This window comes from Hippoglossus hippoglossus, chromosome 10, assembly GCF_009819705.1.
Source record: "Hippoglossus hippoglossus isolate fHipHip1 chromosome 10, fHipHip1.pri, whole genome shotgun sequence".
Taxonomy (NCBI): Eukaryota; Metazoa; Chordata; class Actinopteri; order Pleuronectiformes; family Pleuronectidae; genus Hippoglossus; species Hippoglossus hippoglossus.
In genome coordinates, this window is record NC_047160.1 from 18,584,440 (window position 1) to 18,606,819 (window position 22,380).

The window sequence follows — 22,380 nt, forward strand, 5'->3', positions numbered from 1 at the left end:
GCTCATGATGTGTGGAATCATCAAACTATTGGGCCACACGGTCATAGATCCAAATTTGTCATGTGGATTTGTGGAACTGGAAATTCATGTGTCTGGGAAATGAGCTGACACTGTGACTTTGACTGATCATATCTCCCATCATCAGGATATGAGTCACATTACATCTCAGTCCCATAGGCTTGTCATGTGCCCAAATCAGCATTGAAAACGTCATTAAGATGTGATGGAGCGGCCCAAACGTGGGAAAGACGCAGATATACGACTGAGCTCCAGCTCTTTGTGAGAGAAAAGATCCTGCTTTATTTCACTGCTCGGGATCTGGATCTTTTGTTGTCAAGAGTTTGTGTGAACTGATAGATCTCACAAGACAAGAACTGTGGTTTCACCCACTGTTTCCTGCTATTTGACATAAAATGACTCTTCAATGTTCCTGCAGCAACAATGTTCAGTTTTCATTGTTATCTGTCTGCTTCACCTCAACCATTAAAAACAATCTTTAGAAGCTCGAGCAAGTGCTTGGTTATTCTGTGGTGGTGAAATCCACACCATTAAGAAGGAGACTGGGTGTGGTGATAATGTATTGATCAGACTGTGATGGACGGCCTCTGGAGAGGGAAGTTCTCAGTCGGCCTGAGGTATCGTCCAAAACTGACCCTTTACAGACAGAGGCCCCATGATTCCTCTGGTTCTGCCAGACGGACACATGCTCCACCACCGTACCCTGATACCAACCTGGAGCCACAGGCAGGCCAGACTGCTCTTCTTCCTCCTTTGAGATATGTAATTCCCTCTGTACCTCCGAGGCTCCAGTCAGCTCCTCAGAGTAAACAGTTTGCAGGCTCTTCAGTTTGCTGTCAGTGTTTTAACTGCACTTCTCCTGTTCCGATGTCGCTGTTGGAGACGTAACTGGGCCAAATACCAGGAGTTGGCATCATGTGAGACATGTTGTGACTTCTGTTGAGCCTGCAGGGCAGCTGCTGGGGTTGGGAAATTCTAACCTCAGTGACACACGGAAACATGTCATATGCACCCAGCATAAGAGTTAAATAAATATAGCAATATTACCCCTTACAATGACTGTGCATGTGATTATAACAATAAAAGTGGCTTTGAACCACAATCAGCTGCAGCCTATCTTATGTTTTTATCTCGTATTTACTTTGCAGTCGTCAAAATAACACTGCTATAAAAAAATGTGCATCCACTATTCTGAACCTAAACGAAAGATCAGCTGATATAAATGGCGTTAGTCAGTTTGTTCCACGGTAATCGGACATTTCCCCGGGAGCACATGGTCCCTCTGTGTGATGCCGCTGCGTGTCAGTGACGTGCAGAGATGTTTTATTGTCCTGCGACGTGACACGCCAGTAGTCGCCCTGCGCGGGGCCCCATGGCACAGATGGTCCAAACCACTGTGCAGCCCGTGCAGGCCCCATGAGGTTACTACAGTTCAGCCGCTCGCTGCTGTGTCTGGTCTTTATCTCCTGAGCTGTGATTACGTGTTGCCGCTGCAGGTATGAGCCTGTTTCACGTACATGCGCAGAAGCATTCATAACACACTTGTTGCACACAAAGATTTGAACATAAACATATTTTAAATAGAGTGAAATTTAAGCTTTACGTGTTCAGTGTTTTTTGTACTCTTTATGTGCTTCGAGCTGTTTCCCAGAGATATGATCACATTTCTCAGGGTTGTTGGGAGTTTTGGGAAATTTTGACTGTCCTGTAAATCCAGCTTTTATTACATCATACGTGGAGTTTAGCTCTGGGATCCTCCGCCCATCCCCTGCCGAGCCCCGCAGCTCATTGGTCTCCTGTTGTGGGCCAATGGACTGTGATTGGTTTAAAACGAGGGCAAGTCTGCACAAGCCCTACTGACAGACTGACATGGAAAGAGGAAGGAAGGCCGCCGAGAGGTTTGTATTGTCCCTGTATGGCGACACAAATTGAAAAGAGGGAAAGAGACAATAGAACAAAAGGACATGATAAATACACGGTATATTAAATTCAGTTGTGTGTGAGTCAGAGGGATGTGTAGTCTCTCATTTAACCAAACACCTAAAATAAAAATTATCTTTCTTTTTAATCAACCTTTAACTAAAACCAAACCCTGATGTGTCCACATCTCCTTTAACAGGAGTCTCAGGTTGTCGTTGGTTATTTCGAGCTCGTCTGAACGCCTCCTCCATTGCCTTGGTTTCTCTGGGAACATCTGTTGTTAACGGAGTTCGGCTCTGGTTATGCAACAGTCCTCACAGAAAGGAGAAGTCCTGCTCACTTCACTTGCATCTAAAGCTGGGTCTGGATACTTCCTTTTTCTCTGTCAGCTCTTGTTGAAAGCAGAGGGTTGATCAGAATGTTAAACACAGGGGAATAAGTGATGTAACCCGGCTGAATGGTTCTTTAGACGCCTGGGAAACATTTGAGTGTCTCTGTGAGACTTCACAGAGATCTCAGGAGGAGTCAGATGGAGGTGTTCTCTCCCCACATGTCTGCAGGAGTGTGCAGTTTGTATGTGTGTATGAAATCATACTGATAAATCATCCCCCTTTGAAATATCAATCTGCACACGAGCATGAAATGTTCCAACGGTGATTCATCCGCTGCAGCTTTTGGTTTACGCCGCCGCTGCTCTAAATATAAAATGCCAGGGGGAAAATTACACAGTCATGCATTGCCCCCTCGGCCCTCGCTATGTCGCAAGGGTGCTGACCTTCTCCAGTCATCTGAGATAGCCTCTGTGTGCAGCCAACGCTCAGGCCGCCAACCCAGTCACCCAGACACACTGAGATCTAGCTACTGTTTGGAAACTTTGTATTTCTAGATATGTGAAGGTCATGAGAAGTAGAGGAGGTTGAAGTTGAAGCACTGAAAGGAGCTGAAATGTTAAAGGAAGGAGAAATGTTAAAGGAGTTAAACTGTCAGTGTGTCGTCAGGTGACTTGAAAACTTTAAGTTTTAAAAAAGGACTTTAGTTAAACCACATCAGTAGAGCCCATACCTCCTCTAAGGGCCATGTCTCGCAATGTGATAAAAAAAACATCGTCAGCGGCTGAGTAAAGCCTCCGCCCTCATGAAACCACATCCACCAGATCCGCATTCTCTTTTGAACCGAATTGAACCCACTCATAGAAATCAGCCCCATATACCTCGTTTTTTAAAATCCAGATTCATAAATTCCAAGATTTTCTGCCCATTTGTCTTGATTTGTGCCAAAATGTATCACCGCACAGCAGCTGAAAAAATCCTGCGCCCACGTTGAAACCACATTTAAATCTGTGCACCAAAGTGCTGACACTCATAGGTACCAGCTCCCTAAATATGCCAGGTTTTTAAAATCCAGATACTTGTATTATTCCCTGAGAAATCAGTGAAGAAAACAAACAAACGCCTTATCTCGCAATGATAAAGAAAGTGAAAATAAATTCATGGATCCGCCCAAAAATAAAATACTTTCTTTTTTGGCCAACGTACCATTCCTCCAACAAGTTTAATCTAGATCTGTGCGGTAGCTTTTGCGTGATCCTGTTGACAAACAAACCAACGAACAAGCGGACATGTGAAAACACAACCTCCTTGTGGTGGTAACAAACAGTCTCTGAAAGTCCCACATGGAGCATGAGCTGATGTTGGTTTCCTCCCAGTGAACAAAAACACTCGATAACCAGAAAAACCTCTTGTTCACAGATAAAAAAAGTGCTGAGAACACACACCCAGTTATTGAAATCTGATCCGTGTGTTTTCTGTGGATTGTCTGTGTGGGTTGCCGGGATCACCGCTGACAATGGCGAGCTTCATGTCACTCACATAAAGCCGTTCCATTGTCTCAGCCCCGCCTCGCAGATTACATTAAACCCAGTGGTCGTCAGGAGACGGACGCGGAGAGCTGGTGTCTTTTATCTCACTGTGACCTTGTCACTGCCAGAGATGACCCTGATTCTTCTCACATACTCACCTGATAATTAGAGGAAATTACCTGAGGAACAGAGGGACACTTATATTTTTACAAGAATATTTGACATTTTACCTCCTGTTATTGTTATTAGTTTATGTTTGTATCCCCTTCTATTGACCCCCCCTCTATTTATTATGTCTTTTTAATTGTTATCACAACTTTTAAAATCTATTTTTCATTTCTTTTCATCAGCATTTTTATTTGTATTCGTCTATTCTTTGCTCATCAGTCAATTGTGAAGCACTGTGAAGCTGTGTGAAAGGTGCTATACTGATAAAGTTTTGTTGATTGATTAACTACATATAGGAATGCACAGTGTGAACAGTATAAAATATGATGGAGTCCTATTACATATTATTACAATATAACATAAACTACATAATGCTGCCTTTAATGCATCAATAATAATAATTCAATGTTTCAAGATATGAAAGAACAATACATTCAGAAAGGAGACACTTTAATAATCTTAGCTTTTAATAATTGAAATGCATGTTATGTATAATTTACCTAAGTAGTAGGAAGGGTATGCAGCTGTTTTCTGTATTATTACATTGCATCCATGGTACATTTACTCGAGTTAAGGCTTCCACCAGTGGTTATCATGGTTACCCTAATGTGTGTTACTTTGTACAATGTCATTTCAAATACAAAACAATTTGTACAATTACACATATACTACCAAGAATAGCACTTTGAATTGGGACATTTTGCTTTGTTTTTGTGTAATCCCGCTAACAGACACACAAACAGCAATGAAAACAACAACACAACTTCCTCTGCAGAGCTAATGAATATTTTTACTTTAGATGCTTTAGTTAACTTTGCTGAAAGAACATCTGGACTTTCATGTAAGTAAAAACTCCCATGAAGAGTTTTACATGTGAGGGAGGTGTAACTATTTTTACTGCAGTAAAAGATCCGGTGATGTTTCCAGCACCACAGAGATGCTGAGCTACATGAACAAACATGTGTGGTGTGGTATGAGGCAGTGGCATGTTCAACTCCCCGATGCCTCTACATGTTCGTACATCATGTGCATGACAGGGGATAGAAGTGACCTACTGTACCTGAGCATCACATAAAGTGAGAGGGCTTATAAGATATAAACAAGCCTGAGCTGAGAGGATTGCTTGCTCTCAGAGACACTGTGTGTCAGGCTGTAAGCTGCTCCAGCTGGACTCCACGCCCACTCGCCTCTTACATAACCTCATGCATGCCTCCTCTATATGTTCCACACTGAACCAGCACATACTGATCCCACTGTGGTGCTTTCCAGTGACACGCTCTGGGGTTTGCAAGTGCACCACCATGGCTAGATGGATTTTTATTCGGTGAAAAATCTAAATAACTATTGCGTGTTTTAAGCCTTTGCAGCCCAAACAGCAGAGAACACAGAGGTGGCAGGTTATCATAGAGTCAAGGAACAAACAGGGCGAGGGTGGTGGGGGTGTGGAGGGGTTGTGCCTCTGTGTTGTTGGGGTTCGGTGGGAAAGCCTCGGCTTAAAGGGAACATCATGTTCCCGGCTCCACAGATGCGTCTCTGTGCTGACAAGACAAAAGACCTGAGACTGAAGCTGTGGCTGAGACGCGGGACAGAAACTTTTTGTCCCTAAACTGACGATGATAGTTTGTGTTACTCTGCCTTAAAAGGCTTTGTTTAAAAGTTAACATGAAGGGATATTATCCTCTAGAGAACAACAGCATCAGCATGACGGTCTGCAGAATCAGTGGTGGAAGAAAGGTCCACATCCTGTACTCAATTAGAATACATGATGGAATACTCCATAAAGTGCTGCATTCACTCACTTTAGTAAGACGAGTTTATTTGAATAGCACATTCAACAACAAGGTGCTTTACATAAAATATAAAAAGTAAATAATAAGTAAACCTATTAAATGCAACGTCTATTGAGAGTAGGACCCTTGTGGATCAAATAACTGCAAAGAGACAAAACAAATGGGACAATGAACACAACATAACCAAAGAAACACAAATCAACAACAAACGACCCAGCTCTGTTTGTCTATACACTGTGTTTTTCCTGTGTGAGAGGTGAGTAGGGGTCGGCTGCCCTTCAGACATTCGGTAACACATCAATATCCTAATTTATCTGAATGATAAGTTCACGTGGGAGTAAAGAAACAATCACATGAATAACCACATGGATCACTTCTTCATGTGGTTATTCTTCAGAAAACATCCATTAATTTGCTGACAGTTGCATTTTCTTGTTACATAACAGAATTCCAAAGGAGAAATGGTTTCGAATGCTCTCAGTCGGTCTCCTCCTCAGACGGTTTTCTGTGACCGTGCTGCTCCTGTGCTGTTGGGAGAGCATCGAACACACAGGAATGTTAACAGCATCAGCGAGCGTGCTGGTTCTAATTACGTGTGCAGCACAAGGCAGCACATTGTGAGTCTGAGCGGTGCACAGCAGCGATGTATGTGGCCTCCGCCGTCTTTCACATGAGTCGACTCGTCTGCAGAGGCAGTGCCTAGCAACAACTGCATCACATCACAAGACAACCAAGTGGTTTGTAACGCAGTGAAGCAACAGTTACCTTGGAGCCGTGTTAGACACTTGAGGTCCCTTCTAGCAGGTTGGTTCTACATTGTTAGAGTTGGACCTTTTATAAAGGGTTTATAAACTGTGATCAGTGGATGTATTAGTGGTTAATTACACATTTACTAATGCTCCACAGATCAGAGAGCTTTGATTCATCCTCTGCAGTCGATCCCCTGTCCTCTGGAATAAGGGCTGCAGGATGTCCGGAATAAAATTGGAAATTAAAAAGAGAGTCTTTATTAATGATTAATTAGAAAGTGCCACTACCTATTAATGGTTTAGCATGATTTTCTTAATTTTAAAATGTGACAAAAACAGCTCCCATATCATGAATAAGTTGTTTAGGTTAAGAAAAGTGCAATCCACTGAATACTCCATTAAAATGTTTACCCTACTTAAAGTATTATATGGTAAATGTTGTTATCTTTTTAAAAACGTTTTAACTTCCGTTAAATGCTTGAGGTATAAAACAGGAAATGAACGACAGCTGTGTTACAATAACATTTCAAAGTCCGGGGGGGTGTTGGGGTTCACATCCACGAATGGGTTCATCAGAGTTTGTATGATCCATTATATTTTATATAGTTTCAGAGTGTTTTAAGAAAGTGGATGAGGGGGTCTTCCTCTCAATCGTAACTTTAAGTCCATTATGTTGGTACTAATGCAAAATAAATATAAACATTAATGGAAATCAAACAAAATAAACAAATAATAAATAAATGGACAGCAAGCAAATCTAAGATTTCACGTCCTTCTGATATTTTTCACATTTGTGGTGGCATGCCTCAGATTCTTTACTCAGCCATTTCCTGCTCATGGTTTTCTTACTAGCTGCTAGTAATATGAACTATCCGATTCTTTCAAGCTGAAAGTTTGTATCTAAAGTTCTCAATCTTCCTTCCACCACCTCCAGTGATTTGAAACCCTGCAGGAGGCCTCTGTAAAATAATCAAATGCTATTGTCGTTCAGTCCAAATTCACTGACAGTTTCAAGTTCTCATATCTGGTCTCGGTTGTTTGACCTAACGTGACATTTAAAGCAAACAAAACCATGCATGCGTGCAGGTGTTTACTCAGGGAGCAGCAGAATAAGGGCAGCCCAGTGATAAGAGCAGAGAGGGTGGAGGTGTCTCTTTCTTTAGAATCACATTGACCCTTAGACTTCAGCCTCCTCCAGCACCTGATCACGCTGACCTCATCTGCGCCTCATAAAGTCATAATCTCTGCTCTGTCTGCAGGTTTACGTGCCTGTGAGGCACAAGCTTTTACAGCTATTGAGCAACAGACTGTGCAGCTGAAGTGAAGCGGGGAGCTCCACCGAGAGAGGGACAGCACGCAGATGCTGCCATTGTCTGCCAAGTCTGTATCACGCAGCCTCTGGCTGACAGGCCGAGCGGGTCAAAGACCTGCCAACCTCAAAGATCCAAGAGACCTTTCAACACCAAATATCTGCCAATGTCGGTCACATTACACTGAACTCAAACTTGGCATTGAAACATCTCGCTCGCAGATGCACACAAGATCCTATTTAACCAGTGTGAGTCTCAGTTTTCTAAATGTCCCTGAGTGATGAAACTGTCTCACTCACAACCCCGGAGCCGAGTCAAGTCTGCAACGCACAGACTGAGAAGTTGCAAGCGTTTGCTCTCAGGTTTCTCAAGACATGGACGTGAGCATGGGGGAGACGTGTGCGGGGTCAGTCAGACTTCGATTACAGAATATCACTGTCGCAGTTCAAGCCCTTTGAGATTTGCTTGGTGACACTGTGCAATGGAAAGTACAACTTTAAGCCATAAGATTGAAGAGATGAGATATTACTCTTTTAGAGCAATATAATTACTGCCAATAAACCGGCGAATGTGGTGTTATATTTTACTCTTTGCACTCCCACACACCCTTGCATCATTCGTATACTCATTGAAAGACAGGTAGAAATTATATGTACTATGCATATTTTTTTTAATCTGTAGGCTATATGTGTGTTTTAGCCTTTCCCTGACATCTTAAAACCAGTCTAGTGTTCGTGGGCGAAATAATCCTGGATGAGATATTTTGGTATATGCCTTTTGATTAATGCCTCTTCTCTGCCTGTTCAATATGAAGCTACAGTTACTGTTGGCTGCAATAACATCAACAGCTAAAAACCAACAGTCACACAACCCCCCCCGTACACTGTTATTTACTCAGGTTAAACAAAAAAAAGGCCAGGTTAGCAGTTTTTACTTTGTTTTCAGTGTTTGTGATAAGCTAACCTCCTGCTGGCTATTGCGTCAGTTATGCGATCTTCATACATTCTCTTACAAACATATATATTTCCATAAATGCATAAGTTTGGGCCATTTGGTGACAATACACTAGTCATGAACTCATCATGTCATATTTGGTGAACTTGTGGACGAACAATTGCTAAATGAAACAGTTACAGAGAAACATAATTCATTTGGTGTCATGTTTCTGTCCAACTAGTAAATCAAACATTCACCTGTCTTTTAGCTCCGTTTTTGGTCTCCACCAGTTGGGTGTCTGACAAGCTGCTAAATGCTCTACGTTCAGCAGTCAGTCATCTGAGTTGTTTTTAGAGTGACTGCGATCAGCTGCAGTTCTTCAGCTTTGAGTGCTGAGAGGAAATCCTGTTGGGGAGCAGACAGCTAAACAAAGAGATAAAACTGGCTTTGAACCTGCAGGTTCACTTTCATGACATGCGACTTTCAAGTTGTTTTCGAGTTGTAATTCTAAATAATATTGATTCTTGGTTCAAATGTGGACTCAATTATCGATTAAATGTAGATTTGTTTGATGTAAAGAAAAAGACCAGAAACCCACTTTTGGTTCACATGCACTGTCTGGCCAGCTGTCACCAGCTTGGTTGACCCAGTTTATCCGGGTGGGCTGAGGCACACTGGCCAGCACAGCCATTTTGATTTGCAGCCATTTGTAAGGCCCATTGTGAGCGGGAACAGAGGAGGACTGTGGCTCATGCAGCACTTTCTCTGTGCAAACTCCGTGCCCTCTGCGTCCTCGTTGCTCCTGCTGGTCGGGGAACACCAGTTTGTTTGACCATGGCCACCGCTCGCTTCCTGGATGCCCTTCATCAGACGACCATCTCTTAATCACTGCTGTGCCTTTGAGAGGGGAAGAGGGGGGGGCCTTTGCGAACGGATTGGCTGCTCCTGGCAGAGCTGTTGCTAAGGGGAGGGTTTGGCTTAGTGATGGATAGATGTGGCGGCTGTGTGTGTGTGTGTGTGTGTGGGGGGGGGGGGGGGGCAACCACTGCGAGCAACGTGTACATCAATTTGATGTTTCATTTATACTCCACTGACGCCGTGTTCTATGTGACTAAGCAGCAGGAACCTGTGACTGATCCTGTTCATATCCTCCAGAGGTTTTAAAGATCATGGTTTCTGTGTCACCAGGGTGCCACTTATTTTTATCAAGTTTATTGTCTCGCCAACAAAGTCTTATCACCTCTGATCGGTCAATGCACTTATCTGCGTTTTATGGCCCTGTTTCACACCGTTTGAGATTAGTGGACTGTAAATGTCTAGGAAGTTAGAAGCGATAGCAAAAATAGAAGGAAATACATGCAGAATCCACCACTGCCCAGAATTCAGTTGATTATTTTCTGAAGTGAGGTTTATAAACGGTAAACCACACCTTTGTTTTCACAAGCAGCTGTAACACCACTGCAGGATATTTGCCTATCAGCCCAACTGTCTGTTTGAATACAACAGTCAGAATACATTGTGTGTTTGAGGAGAGCCGTGACCTCTTTACATCTCCTTTAGGTAAATCCTGTGCAAATCCCCTTACACAAGCTTGCTTGACTTGCCCAGTATAAAACAAGGAACCAAGTCATGTCGTGTTTCAATACTGTGTTATTGAAAAAATGCCTCACCACTCATGCCTGGACAGGCCTCGAGCAGCAAAAGAAGAAACAGAAACAAAGTGTTGCTGAATGAGCTGCTACAGGAAAAAGGTATCAACACCTCTTGCACACTTCCTGTTGACAAAGAGAAAAGAAACCAAGCCAAAGAATAAGATTTCAATTATTTATTTCGTTTTTAACTGAGTCAATATAAAATTGGTTTTGAAATATCGTAGGACACTTAAATGAGCCGTTGCATCATAAACACCTTGAACCATTTAAGCACAGAGACAATGGGGAGTTAACTGAACAGGGCATGAGAGAATACAAAAGTCAAGGCACACCATGTTAGATACACAGAGTGGAAAGATTTAAAACCTCTGCTGGTAAGAGCCCTTCAGCTCAGCATAAGAACCATGTCAGATCTTTAAAAAAGGAGGGACGAATAACCAGCATTCAATATCTCCTACAGTCGAACCTTTTATTCAAAAACGGACACATCGATCTGGCCACAAAATCATGTTAAAATTTGAAAATGAAGACAAAAGGGGAAGGGCAAGTTTCTGCATAAACCAGAGCTGTGCTTCATTTGGACTCGAGTACGGATTCAATAAACCTCCACCTGAGCACAAAGTGTCAACCCCCGCACCGACAAACAGGCCCAGGTTGACACGTGCAGGCGTCATTGGTTCAGGTATGTTTAACATGGGAAAGAAGAAGAAGAAGAAGAAGAAGAATTCTGGGAGTGTCACTACACAGGAGTGAGAAGTCACTAAGTGATTGCCCTGGTCAGTTCACTGTCCATTGAGATCTATTCTGAAGAGAGGGGGGGGGGGGGCCCTTCAACACATCCAATTAGTTAAAGTCAAGCAGTCCGGCTGAAGTGGGGGAATAAAAACAGAAAGAAGAAGAAAACAGTGGGGACTTCTATCTGATGAAGTTTCCTCCTCCGATTTCTCTCTTGTATCTGTTGGTGAGATTGTCCGCTTGCAACGTGAGCTTGGACAGAACGCCAAACAGTCCTCGGAGGTGAAAATGAAACTGATGCTCCAGGTCTGTGTGCTCGTCCGTCTGCAGATCCCCGGTGACCGGCTGCTGCTCCTCCTGCTTCACTGCCATCTCCAGGAAGCTGGCGCCACTGCTCATCTCCCTCTTCAGCATACCCCACTCCATGTCGTTCTTTATGGACTTGAGGAGCAGGTAGTGCTCGTACATGTCCCTCTGCTTGTTGGGACACTGCGGCACGTTGTTGTTGGCCTCCACCTCGCTGGCCGCCTGCTCCTCCAGCGGCATGTCTCGCAGCAGGCTGGGCACCATGATGGTCTCGTCCATGTTGTTGGCGGCCGCTATGAAGCGGTGCATGACGTTGATGAGGGAGTGCTTGTTGCTGGCGGAGTCGCTGATGAGCTGCATCATTTTTGAAGGCTTTGAGTTGGCGTAGTTACAGCGGAAAAGTGGTAGGTTGGGTTGTTTGAGGCGGGGATGCTGGGGCAATTTAGAGGTGGCTGATCTGCAAGAGGAGAGGAAATGTGAGGAGGCTGCAAAAACAAGCCACACACAGATCATCCCAGGTCACTTCTGTGAACATTTAGACTTGCTTTCAATTCCTCAATGTTTACCCACAACTACTGTTTAGAAACAACCCGAATGTAACCCACACAAAAATCTTGTTTCCCCAATTGGATCCACAGCTTTAGTCCGCAGTTGTGAAAACTGTCCCCTGCTAACAGGTCTTTTAGAAGGACTTTCAGACACAGCCCCCCACTAGCAGCCGAGCACATGAAGGCTAGTTGATGTTCACAACACTGAGCTGGAGTCTGCAGCATTAAACTAACTTCCCATGCACAGTGCTGCAGCTGAAGAGCCTTCACCAACTGTTCTAATCGAAAATGAAAAAATGAAACTAAAGTGGCGGATGGAAGCATTTTGACTACGAGGCACACGACCAGGGAAAGACAATGGATGATGCTAATTGTTTGGAGAGGCCGGTAAAGCGCAACAAGTTCCAACACTGAAGTATTAAATCATAAAAGGTTTACCGTTTAACTATTAGCAAGCGGCTACATTAGCAGTCAGTTAGGTTATCATTAAGCTAGCGGCCAATAATAAAAAGGCCTAACGTTGACGTGGGAGCTGGACAGGAACCGTCAGTCCTGCTCGTCTGTAGCGTTAATTTGTCTGAAAATGTATTCGTTTCCCTTAAAGTCCCAGATTGAAGCTGAGGAGAGTCCACCAGCAGCTGGACATGAACTGATGTTATTGCTTCAATTTTTATTAAAACATTTTTCATTCCGATTTGAAGTGTTTGGTAATTTTCACCCCCGTGATATAGAAAATGGCATCGAGCATCTTCCACCCAGGACACCCCCCCCCTACACACACACACACACATCCCCCCCCCACACACACACCCCCACCCCCTACACACACACCCCCACCCACACACCAGGAAACATGACGAAACAGATGCAGCTTGTTTCTCATCATCTGGTTATAATCTGATAACACAACTGCTGCAGCCGCACATCTGGATCGCTACTCCATCCACATTGTGTCGCATCGCATCTGTCAAACATCGTGACCTTGGATTCCTCCGCACGGACGGATCAGTGAGAACTCGCAGCTGAGGCTTCGAGTGTAAACAGAACTGACCTGAACCACGAAGTGAAGCTGAGGGAAAATCAGATTAGATCTTCTCAGACTCTGCGCGTCATCCGCCGGGAAGCAACACACTTATTTCCCCGGCTTCCTCTCGGCTGAACGCGGCTTTTATACCACACGCGCCGGGGCTGGGGCGGAAGAAAGGAAGCAGCAAACCCCGCCCTCCGTGTTGCTTCCCCGCAGAGCCGATTGGCCGGCGCGGAGAGGGATGGGCGCGTCCAAGCGAGCACCTCATCCATATCCGACCAATGGCAACGCGCATGGCAGCTGTCTGTCAAACGGGCTTTCCCCCACGGTGTGCGGTGATTGGCTGCTCATCTCTTCCGGTTCCGTTTGTTGCCTGAAGGCAAACGATGAAAATACGCAGTTATTATATTTTGCAGCGTTTTTTTCTGCCTTTTTGCGTCAATTTTATCTTTCGATCTTTCGGTTTTTTGCGTCAGAAAGAGGATTTTGAGCTTATTTCTTTTATTTCGCTTGTATTTCATCATTTCAATGGAGTCAATCTGTTTCTATAGCTGCCTCAGTTTATTATTGCACCAGTACTGTCCCCTGGTGGACAGATGGTGTTAATTGAAATCCTTCTCTATCTAATTACTGAATCTAAAAAAGATATATATATTATTTTCGTCACTTTTAATAACAATACAAATTATTCTATTCTTCATTTTTTTGTAATCTGTCTTGTCTTATTTGTTTTAATCTTAATCATATTGGCTTTTTGTTCTATTTTTGTTCTATTTTTGTTCTATCTATCTGTCTATCTATCTATCTCATAGCAATCTAACACAACATACAGCTTTAGATATTGAGATATGTACTTTCTTTCTTCCCACCTGTATATGACATATGTTTGAATATGTTTTAATGATTATATTTTTATCTCACTATTATCTTTTGTCTCCTGTTTTTTGTTTCCCCTTCTCCTATTCTTGTGTGCTGCCACTGTCATTTAAGCTATTGGATGCCTGAAGTATCTATCTATCTATCTATCTATCTATCTATCTATCTATCTATCTATCTATCTATCTATCTATCTATCTATCTATCTATCTATCTATCTATCTATCTATCATTTCTGAAAGGAGTCAATGTAAAAACAGTCTCCCACTCTTATTATTTGATTCCTGTGTCTCCATTAGTTGACAGTTGACAATCTACAGTGTGATCAATAGAATGTAAAAGCCTCCACAGTTCTTCACTCACCAGACTCTTCCAGGTTATTTTACATGCTGTAGCAGAAGGTGTCTCCCTGTGTGGCTGCATGTTGCAGGGTCACAGCAGCTCTGACCTGCTCTAAGAATAGACACAATGTTTACAGATTGTCTGAACTCAGTTATAAGGATAAACCTCAGGTTTATTACACGGGGTCATTAGAACACTCACCTTTGTGTTCTCTTCGATAAAGTAGGTTGTTATTGTGTGGAGACGTGAGGGACATTGGTGTTTACTTTTCTAAGAAGCTGTTAGTGGAACCTGACTCCCTCTATCTTTTCCATGTGACTTTGACACTGCGGCTCAACACATTACACTATGGTTGGTTGATGCTTAACAAACACCAAACCAGAACGGATCTAGGAAAAAGTGCTTTTGCTGGTGGTGCAACAACTTCATGGAAATCTGCAACATCTGAAGAAAATCACAACACTTATGTCTTTCTGTAACTTAAAGTACATTCAGTAATCATTCTCATCCTGGATTCACAGAGACTGTTTTTTTTTTTTTAACCTCCATGTGATTTCTCTTAACTCTGAACAGAGTGTTAATTCGTGTTTAGCTGCAAAAAATAAAATCATAGGACACAAAGGTCTGGTTTTGGGCAAATACTGTTGACTATACGTAGGAAGAGAAATGCAGGAGCAGACGTTTCATGTGTGCACAGAAACAGCGAGAGTGCAAGTAGAAGAGCTGAAGCTGAAGCTTAAGTGCAGGAAATCTGAGCGCAAACTGAAAGAGCACTCTCTTGAATAAACATAGGACAAAATACTCCATAATGTGTTGAAGATTATGTGAAACTATTGTCAGGAGTTACTCAAGAGGATTTATTCATAAATTAGAGCATTTTAATGTGAATTGTGTAATTTGGAAGATATTCCCTTGAATTACTTAAACTGCTGAGGTCTCATATTAACACCAGATAAACTCCTGAATAAAAACCTTTACGCAGAAAAGAAAAGAATTTGAAAATACATTTTAGTCGATCTTTTAAAGAACTGTGTGAACAATATGAACGATTAGAGGCAGTAAGACCGGTTTAACTGTTATGGGAATATGACTGTTGTTTTATGACAGGCTGTTATTTAGAACCTTTACTGTGGATCGTCAGGTATCTTTATGTAACACACTGTAAATGAGCAACACGTATTAGAGGCCTGAGCAGGAGCTGACGGTGATTCAGCCGTGAACGTTGAAATGTATTAACATGGCTGACACATTTTAATAGGATATATTTAATGATATAAAAGAAAAATACAACTTGAGGAGTGAACACAGGCGCTGGTGAGAGGCCAAACATGTTTCTATCAATGTTTGAGCTGATTTAAATCAGAGTAACGGTGTGAAGACTAGTGAGAAAACCTTTATTGGATATGAATTTGATCTGAATTTACAAAGTTTTGAATCTACCAAATTCAGGACTGTTACAGCCTCATTCTCTCCGGCTGTGGCACAATAGGATTAAAGCTGTTGATGTGTAAATTTGGTAATCGACCATATCTTGTGGGATTCATGGTCTGTTCTACATTTGTATAATCTTATTTTGCTGTTTCTTAGCTCTGCTGTAACTGAGAGATATGGACAGAGAATTGCTTTTTGATCATAAAGAGTATAAAGAGTTTAGTTTATAGATATCTGAATTCACTTATATTTCTGTCAAATATCAGACAGAAATAAAAATTCTTAAAAATAGCATTTAAGAATTTTTTATACAATTACTTGAACAAATAGATCACAAAGTATGCCAAAAATCATTTAATACCCACAACTACAACCACACACTGCACTAAGGTATTTTAAGCATAAAGCTGACGTTTAATTAAAAGTCGTCCTGCATATTAAAAAAAACTAGACGCCTTTCCCACCTTGTAATTTGAATCCCTAACAAGGCCCCAAATAACTGAGTCATCTGCCAAAACATCGACTTCAGCCGTGGAACAGACGCATCCTGAGCTGAAAATCTTTGGTCAAGATACTGGATTTCATCTTTATTTAAATTTTTTCAAGTATTTCACATGCATCAACAGACGAATAACAACTGAAACACTGAGAACTTTGAAATGAAGGTGGCTGGGTACACATGAATACAGAATACAGGCTCTCAACAATACTGGCCTACACAACCATTAGCAAGGCCTGTTTTCCACACTCCCCCCTCAGACCTTACTGCAAGTCACACGTATTTGATTTCAGAGTGGCGACCTCTTGTCCATCTCCCGGGCTAAATCGGTTTCACAGACAAATTCACTTAGTGTTGAGAGAACCTGCACATTTATCAGCTCGTCATCTACGTTTGATTTGCTACAGACTAAATATAGCAACATTACAAAATAAGGCAGCTGCAACACACAGAGAGAAACTGGTTGAGTTCATTAACTCAAACGGAAAAAAAAGGATAATCTATATCTTAATGAAAATTCCCTAATTGAGTCCGAGGAGTATCGCTGACCTCCGAAGTGTCCAGGTCCCTTTTCTCTTTCGTCGAACTACGCTGCGGGTTTTGTCCCTTTCTGATTCTCCTGTTACATTTTTTCCCTACATTTTGTCATCGATGACACTTGATACTGGAAGTGTTTTTCCCTTGCTAAAATGATAATAACTAGCACACATACACACACGCACAATATAAAAAAATCACAGGAGATTCGTTTTAGTCCGTTTTCACCAGGAGCAGCACACCAGTGACCTGCAAACGCAAAACAGAAAGTTTGGAATAAAAGCAGCTCATTTGCATTCGAACATTAGATCATTAAATCGCTGCTGTTGCTTCTCGGTATAATCTGTGCTGATTTGAATGAAGCACGATTCTTTCTCACGTCTCCAATATTTCATCACTTTGACACGTAAGTCTTACCTGCGACAGGTCACAGTTAGACCATCTCATACTGGTTGTTGGTGATGTATCGGGACAAGCAGCAAGCCAAGAAAATCCCAATGAGCTGAGAGGAAACAGTTTGAAACAATATCGAGTTAACACACACATGTTGGTGATGGTCATTAACAGTGTCTTTAACCCCTCGGCCGACAGGAAGAAAACTGATATCTGACTGTTCTCGTCGTTTTATTTATTTGTTTATTCTACAGGGACAGAACAGATTAATAAACACCACTTTAAATGTGCCAGACTTAACCAAGGTTATTTTCTATCTGTAGTCCCTGGACAGATGTTACAATGTCATCTGTCCAGATGTTTCCCCAGTGGACTGCTGTCTGTCGCTGAATCCCCAGATCTGGTTCCCATAACCGACAGGCATCATGGCCAAAGCTACAAACATTATACTTGATGTTGGAGAAAATATATATTTGTACACGAACCCACCAGAGGCACAACGCAGCTTCATTTGTTCTGCGATTAAATACATCTGAGAGAACGTGGGATGTACCTGGAAGAATGCAATCCCAAAGGAGATCCCTGCAATGATTCCCAGGTTGGCCTCCATTGTACTTGTCACTTTAGCGAAGCAGCCCTACACAGCAGAGGAAGAAAGATTTATAGAGCGGCTAAGAAAGTGACAGTTTTGGATTTAAACTGGTGACCATGCGTGTCGTCGACAGATGTTTAAATCATTTGAATACATGACTGATTTGAAGCTACATAATATGTTGTGGGCAGTGAACTCACCGTCGTGTACACTTCACTCTCAGCCTTGTCGAGGTCTTTCAGGGACTCGGGTGAGCACTTGAGGTCGTCTTTGCAGCAGCTGGCAGGGACGCCCTTCTCTTTAAAGTAAGCCGTGTCGCTCCAGTCGGTGTAATTTTTCACCCCGCAACAATGCAGCTACAAGGAACAAAACATTTTTTTACTTACTCCGAAATACACATTCAACATTTTAAGATTTGATGTTGCAGTCCCTGCCGGTGCCGTCTTCACCAAGCAGTAGCTGCCACATTTGTAGAGAAATATAGAATCCATTGTGTACACTGTCTTTTTAATATATAGCAGGGTTTACATGCATGTCACTGCTGAAGAAGAAACACTGCTTATGCAATGGTGCCTTTTAAGATTGAACGTGCCCCTGGCTATGTAAGGGGGAGAATGCCAGAAAAGCCTCGAGGCATGCATCATGCAGATGTACGTCACAATGACATGGTCTTGTAACTCTGCAGAACTTTTACATGCAGAAAAAAAATCTATAAAACCCAACAAAGGAAAGAAAAACTGAAAAAGCATGATGTAATATTATATTAGGTTTAAAATATCCCGACATAAACTTAAGTTTTTCGATTGTCCATCGAGACAGAAACAAAGTGGACCACATGAGTGTAACTTACAGCCTTCTGGATGGTGTCCACTGCAGTGCTGCTGCTGCCGCCGTCAGTGCTGTTGTAGGTCTTCACAGCATTTTCATAGGCCGTGCCTAATTTGGCTTTAATCTGGTGAAATCAAATCAAAAAGGTAGAATTTATTTCATTTGAGCTGATGTGACCCGTCTGCGAAACATTTCAATGTTTGGCACCAGTGACTCACCTCGTGTCTGAAGATAAAGCCTGAGATACCTGCCACAAGCTCCGCCAGGAACACCAAGATCAGAAACATGGCATACTGCGGAACCAACACAGGGGGGGAAAACAGTTATATATGGTCACACCTGAGGGGGGGGGGGGGGGGGGGGGGGGTGTTTTCAGGAGAACTGCTCCTTCACTGACCAGTTTGAGCATCCATGGGCTGCCGCGGCATGTAGCGAAGCAACCGAACAGCCCAAAAATAACGATGGTGGCTCCGGTCCCAATGAGGACATATGGTGCATTGGTGCTCTCCTCAGAAGCCAGGGAGAGATAGGCCTCGAGGCTCACCTTCCCCCACACCCCGACCGCCAGCAGGATCACGCCTGTGAACTGCAGGAGACAGCAGGGCATCAAAGAGCCACACAGTAAGATGAGGAGGGTCGGACACAAAACCTGAGATTAAAGCCTCCAAAGCACTTCCCCCCTGAATCAGTATCAATTTATCACACATGAAGGATTTTTAATTATCACATTTACGGTGAATTGTTTTGAGCTGCTAAAATAAAGAATGACATGTTTATGAGCGGAAATGTGAGGATTGACAGTGATGTTTTCTCATAAAAACCCAAGTTTAAAGGGACTTTAACAACTTGTGACGGAATAAAGCTGAAGTTGTCTGCATCAATTCTGAAAATCAAATATTCGTTAAAATCCTGTCTCGAGCCAAAAGGACACACATGATGATTCCAGCTTCTTAAATGTGAAGAGTTTCAGTTTTTTGGGGGCTTTGGACCATTGGATCAAACGAAATAAGCAATCTGATGGATTTGATGAACATATTTAGCCATTTTTCTGTGAACAAAAGTAAAGCAGATCAAGTGATGATGAACATAATGAGCTGAATGATAATCAATCAGGCAATAAACACAAAACTACTTTAATTCAATGTTAAAGATATTTTTCTTACTAAAATGCCAAATATTACCAACATCTCAACTGTAGAAATGTGATGCTTTTATTTAAGTCCTATATGATAATGAATGGTTAGTGTATTGTGGGTTAGTGGACATTTGTATTGTGGTTTCGTCTGTTTCAGAATCGTTAGTATTGAGTCTACAATATTGTTTACAGTCAACACATCTTCACTGAACTCTCCTGTCACCTGTATCAGTAAAAGACAGATGTTTGATAAGCAGCAGTTTGTCTATTTACCGTCAGGATTTTACATAAAAACGAAAGACACCTGGGACTGTGGCCTCGGCCTGTGATTCAGACATCTCAGCATCTTTTCCTTTACCGCTGCTCTCACAAGTCATTAGCCTGAGGCGAGACATCAGCTCAACCAGCCAAGACCAATATATCGTCAGATAAAATCACTGACCTGAACTTTGTGTCTGCAGCAGCAGCCTGAGACGGCTGTTTGCTCAGGTACAAAGATTAACAGGGGAAGCGACGATAAGTGCTCATTTTCTTCTCAATGCCACCTCGTGTTTATATTTTACCAACATGTAATGGGGGCTGCAACCAGCAGCTGCTTCAACTATCAGTTACCCTGCTGATTATTGTCTTGATTAACCGTGTTGTTGTAATTAAAGTTTTAGAAAAAACGTAATAAAAGCTTGTTTAAAGTTCCCACAGTCCAAGGTCATGTCTTCATGATATCCAGTTTAATAAACATGCCATGGAAAAGTAAATCATTGTAATCCAAGTGAAACATTTATCAAAAGGAGGATCAGCAACTATTTTGATAAGGACGTAATAACTTTTTCTATGTTAATATATCAAACATTTGCTTGTTCCAGCTTTTTAAATATTTTGTCCAATGTAATAAACTGGAATGAATCCTTTGTTTTAGAACTGCTTGTAAGAAAACAAGACATTTGACGACGTCAACTTTAGCTACTGGAGACTGTACTGGCAGTTTCACCAAATTATGACTTTTAAAACCAAATAATTAATCAACTTATCACAAAAATAACCAGCAGATTCATTAACGGTGTTAATAAGTTTAAGTTTAAACCCTTGATCAAATCCACACAACTGAGAAACTGAAACGAACAAAGGTTTTGCTTTTGTGTTGACACGTTATTTAGGAGGTCAAGGTTAAGGATTGTTTAAAAGTTACATTGCACCACTGTGGGTCACAGGAAGGACACAGTGAACACAAAAATAAAACCTCATTGGTGAATCGATAAATAATTATAAAATTTGAGTTTTCGCAAAGTTTACTTAGATAGTAACAGTAAACTGAATTAGGGCAATTCCTTGGCCAGTTTTAAATGAATACAACAACTAATGTCATTCATCATCAGTCGAAAACAGAGGATTTATAAATAAAGAAATACATAAAATTATCAGGAAACCGCAAATATTTGGTAAAAGTTGATCCACTTTCTGTCGATGTGAAGATCTGCGAGCTGGTCCTCAGCGTTAAACTGACTTTTACTTACAGAACAAATAAATTACAAACAAACTACTTTAACAACAGATTCACAAACTGAATCCACGATCAGACACAGCGAACAAACCAACGATCCTCCGGTCAGTCTACGTGTACCGATTAATCGACCACAGCTCTTTGTTACCAAGTAGAACAACAGAGAAGCAAACGGGGGGTTGAATGTAACTTTAAACGGATGATGTGTGAAATGTAACAACACTGCGAGTGAAACAGTGAGTTAGAGAAACACCGAGAAACAGACAGTAGGTCCACGAGCCGCTGCTTGTACATGACACGTTGATGCTTTTCTCTGCGACCGAACAACAAACATCTGCTTCACGGCTCCGACATTTCCAACAAGTGGTTCTGTGTGAACTCGACAGCTGTGACCGGAGGACATGTTGTCAACACGGGTCCCTGTGCGGGTCGTGATTTGAGGGAAACCGTGTGTTCGCTCCGCAGCTTCTCCTGTTAGCTCATTGTTGCTTCAGCTCGTCGTCCCTCAAACTTCCACGAGTCCGGACTCACCCAGAAAATGAGGCTGTAGGAGATGAGGAAGGTTTTCAGGCAGGTGATCACCGGCTTCGTCTGAAGCCGCCGAGACGGCGGAGACATGGCGGAGGTTGAGATTCAGGACAATAACGAGACGAGGAAATGTTTGGCTTCTTCTCTGCGCCCCGGAGGAGAGGAGGAAAAAAGTTGGAGAGGAAAACAGAGAGAGGAGACTGGAGGGAGGGAGGGCGGGGGGGTAGTGTCGTCACTGACCCACATTCACTTTCCTGAAGGGGGCAACGTCCCTCCTCCACTCAGATCCACATCCACACCAGATCCAGATTCAGACCAGATCCTGATCCAGATCCACACCATATCCAGATCCACACCACATCCGGATCCTGATCCCCACTAGATCCAGATACACACTTTCACAACGGATTCAGAATCAGACCCAGATCCACACTTTCACACCGGATTCAGAATCAGACCCGGGTCCACACTAGATCCGGATCCACACTTTCACACCGGATTCAGAATCAGATCCAGATCCACACTACATCTATATCCAGATCCAGTCCAGAGTAAAATCTGCAGAAACATTTGAATAATTTCACCTTCAGATTATAAATGAAAACATGAACTAAAAACACTTTATTTTAACAGACAAATTTAACTTTTTAAAGTCAATTCATCGTAATATCATTGTGTAATTTAGTTCTGTCTACCTTTATGTT

At 42.3% G+C, this 22,380-nt stretch overlaps 2 protein-coding genes across 2 annotated transcripts; both read right to left on the reverse strand.

Moving 5' to 3' along the window:
• Positions 1-10,558: 10,558 nt before the first annotated feature.
• mid1ip1l (MID1 interacting protein 1, like) lies at positions 10,559-13,175 on the reverse strand. The gene is made up of 2 exons (XM_034598170.1): positions 13,042-13,175; positions 10,559-11,899 (listed from the first exon to the last, which is right to left on the reverse strand). Exon 2 carries the CDS (start codon positions 11,803-11,805, stop codon positions 11,317-11,319), a length of 489 nt encoding a protein of 162 aa, XP_034454061.1. The 5' UTR covers positions 11,806-11,899; positions 13,042-13,175; the 3' UTR covers positions 10,559-11,316.
• Positions 13,176-16,232: 3,057 nt separating this feature from the next.
• tspan7 (tetraspanin 7) lies at positions 16,233-21,886 on the reverse strand. Its single transcript, XM_034598169.1, has 8 exons — positions 21,680-21,886; positions 18,913-19,101; positions 18,734-18,808; positions 18,538-18,639; positions 17,888-18,043; positions 17,649-17,732; positions 17,120-17,204; positions 16,233-16,951 (listed from the first exon to the last, which is right to left on the reverse strand). The coding sequence occupies exons 1-7, from the start codon at positions 21,764-21,766 to the stop codon at positions 17,136-17,138; spliced, it is 762 nt and encodes a 253-aa protein (XP_034454060.1). The 5' UTR covers positions 21,767-21,886; the 3' UTR covers positions 16,233-16,951; positions 17,120-17,135.
• Positions 21,887-22,380: the final 494 nt, after the last annotated feature.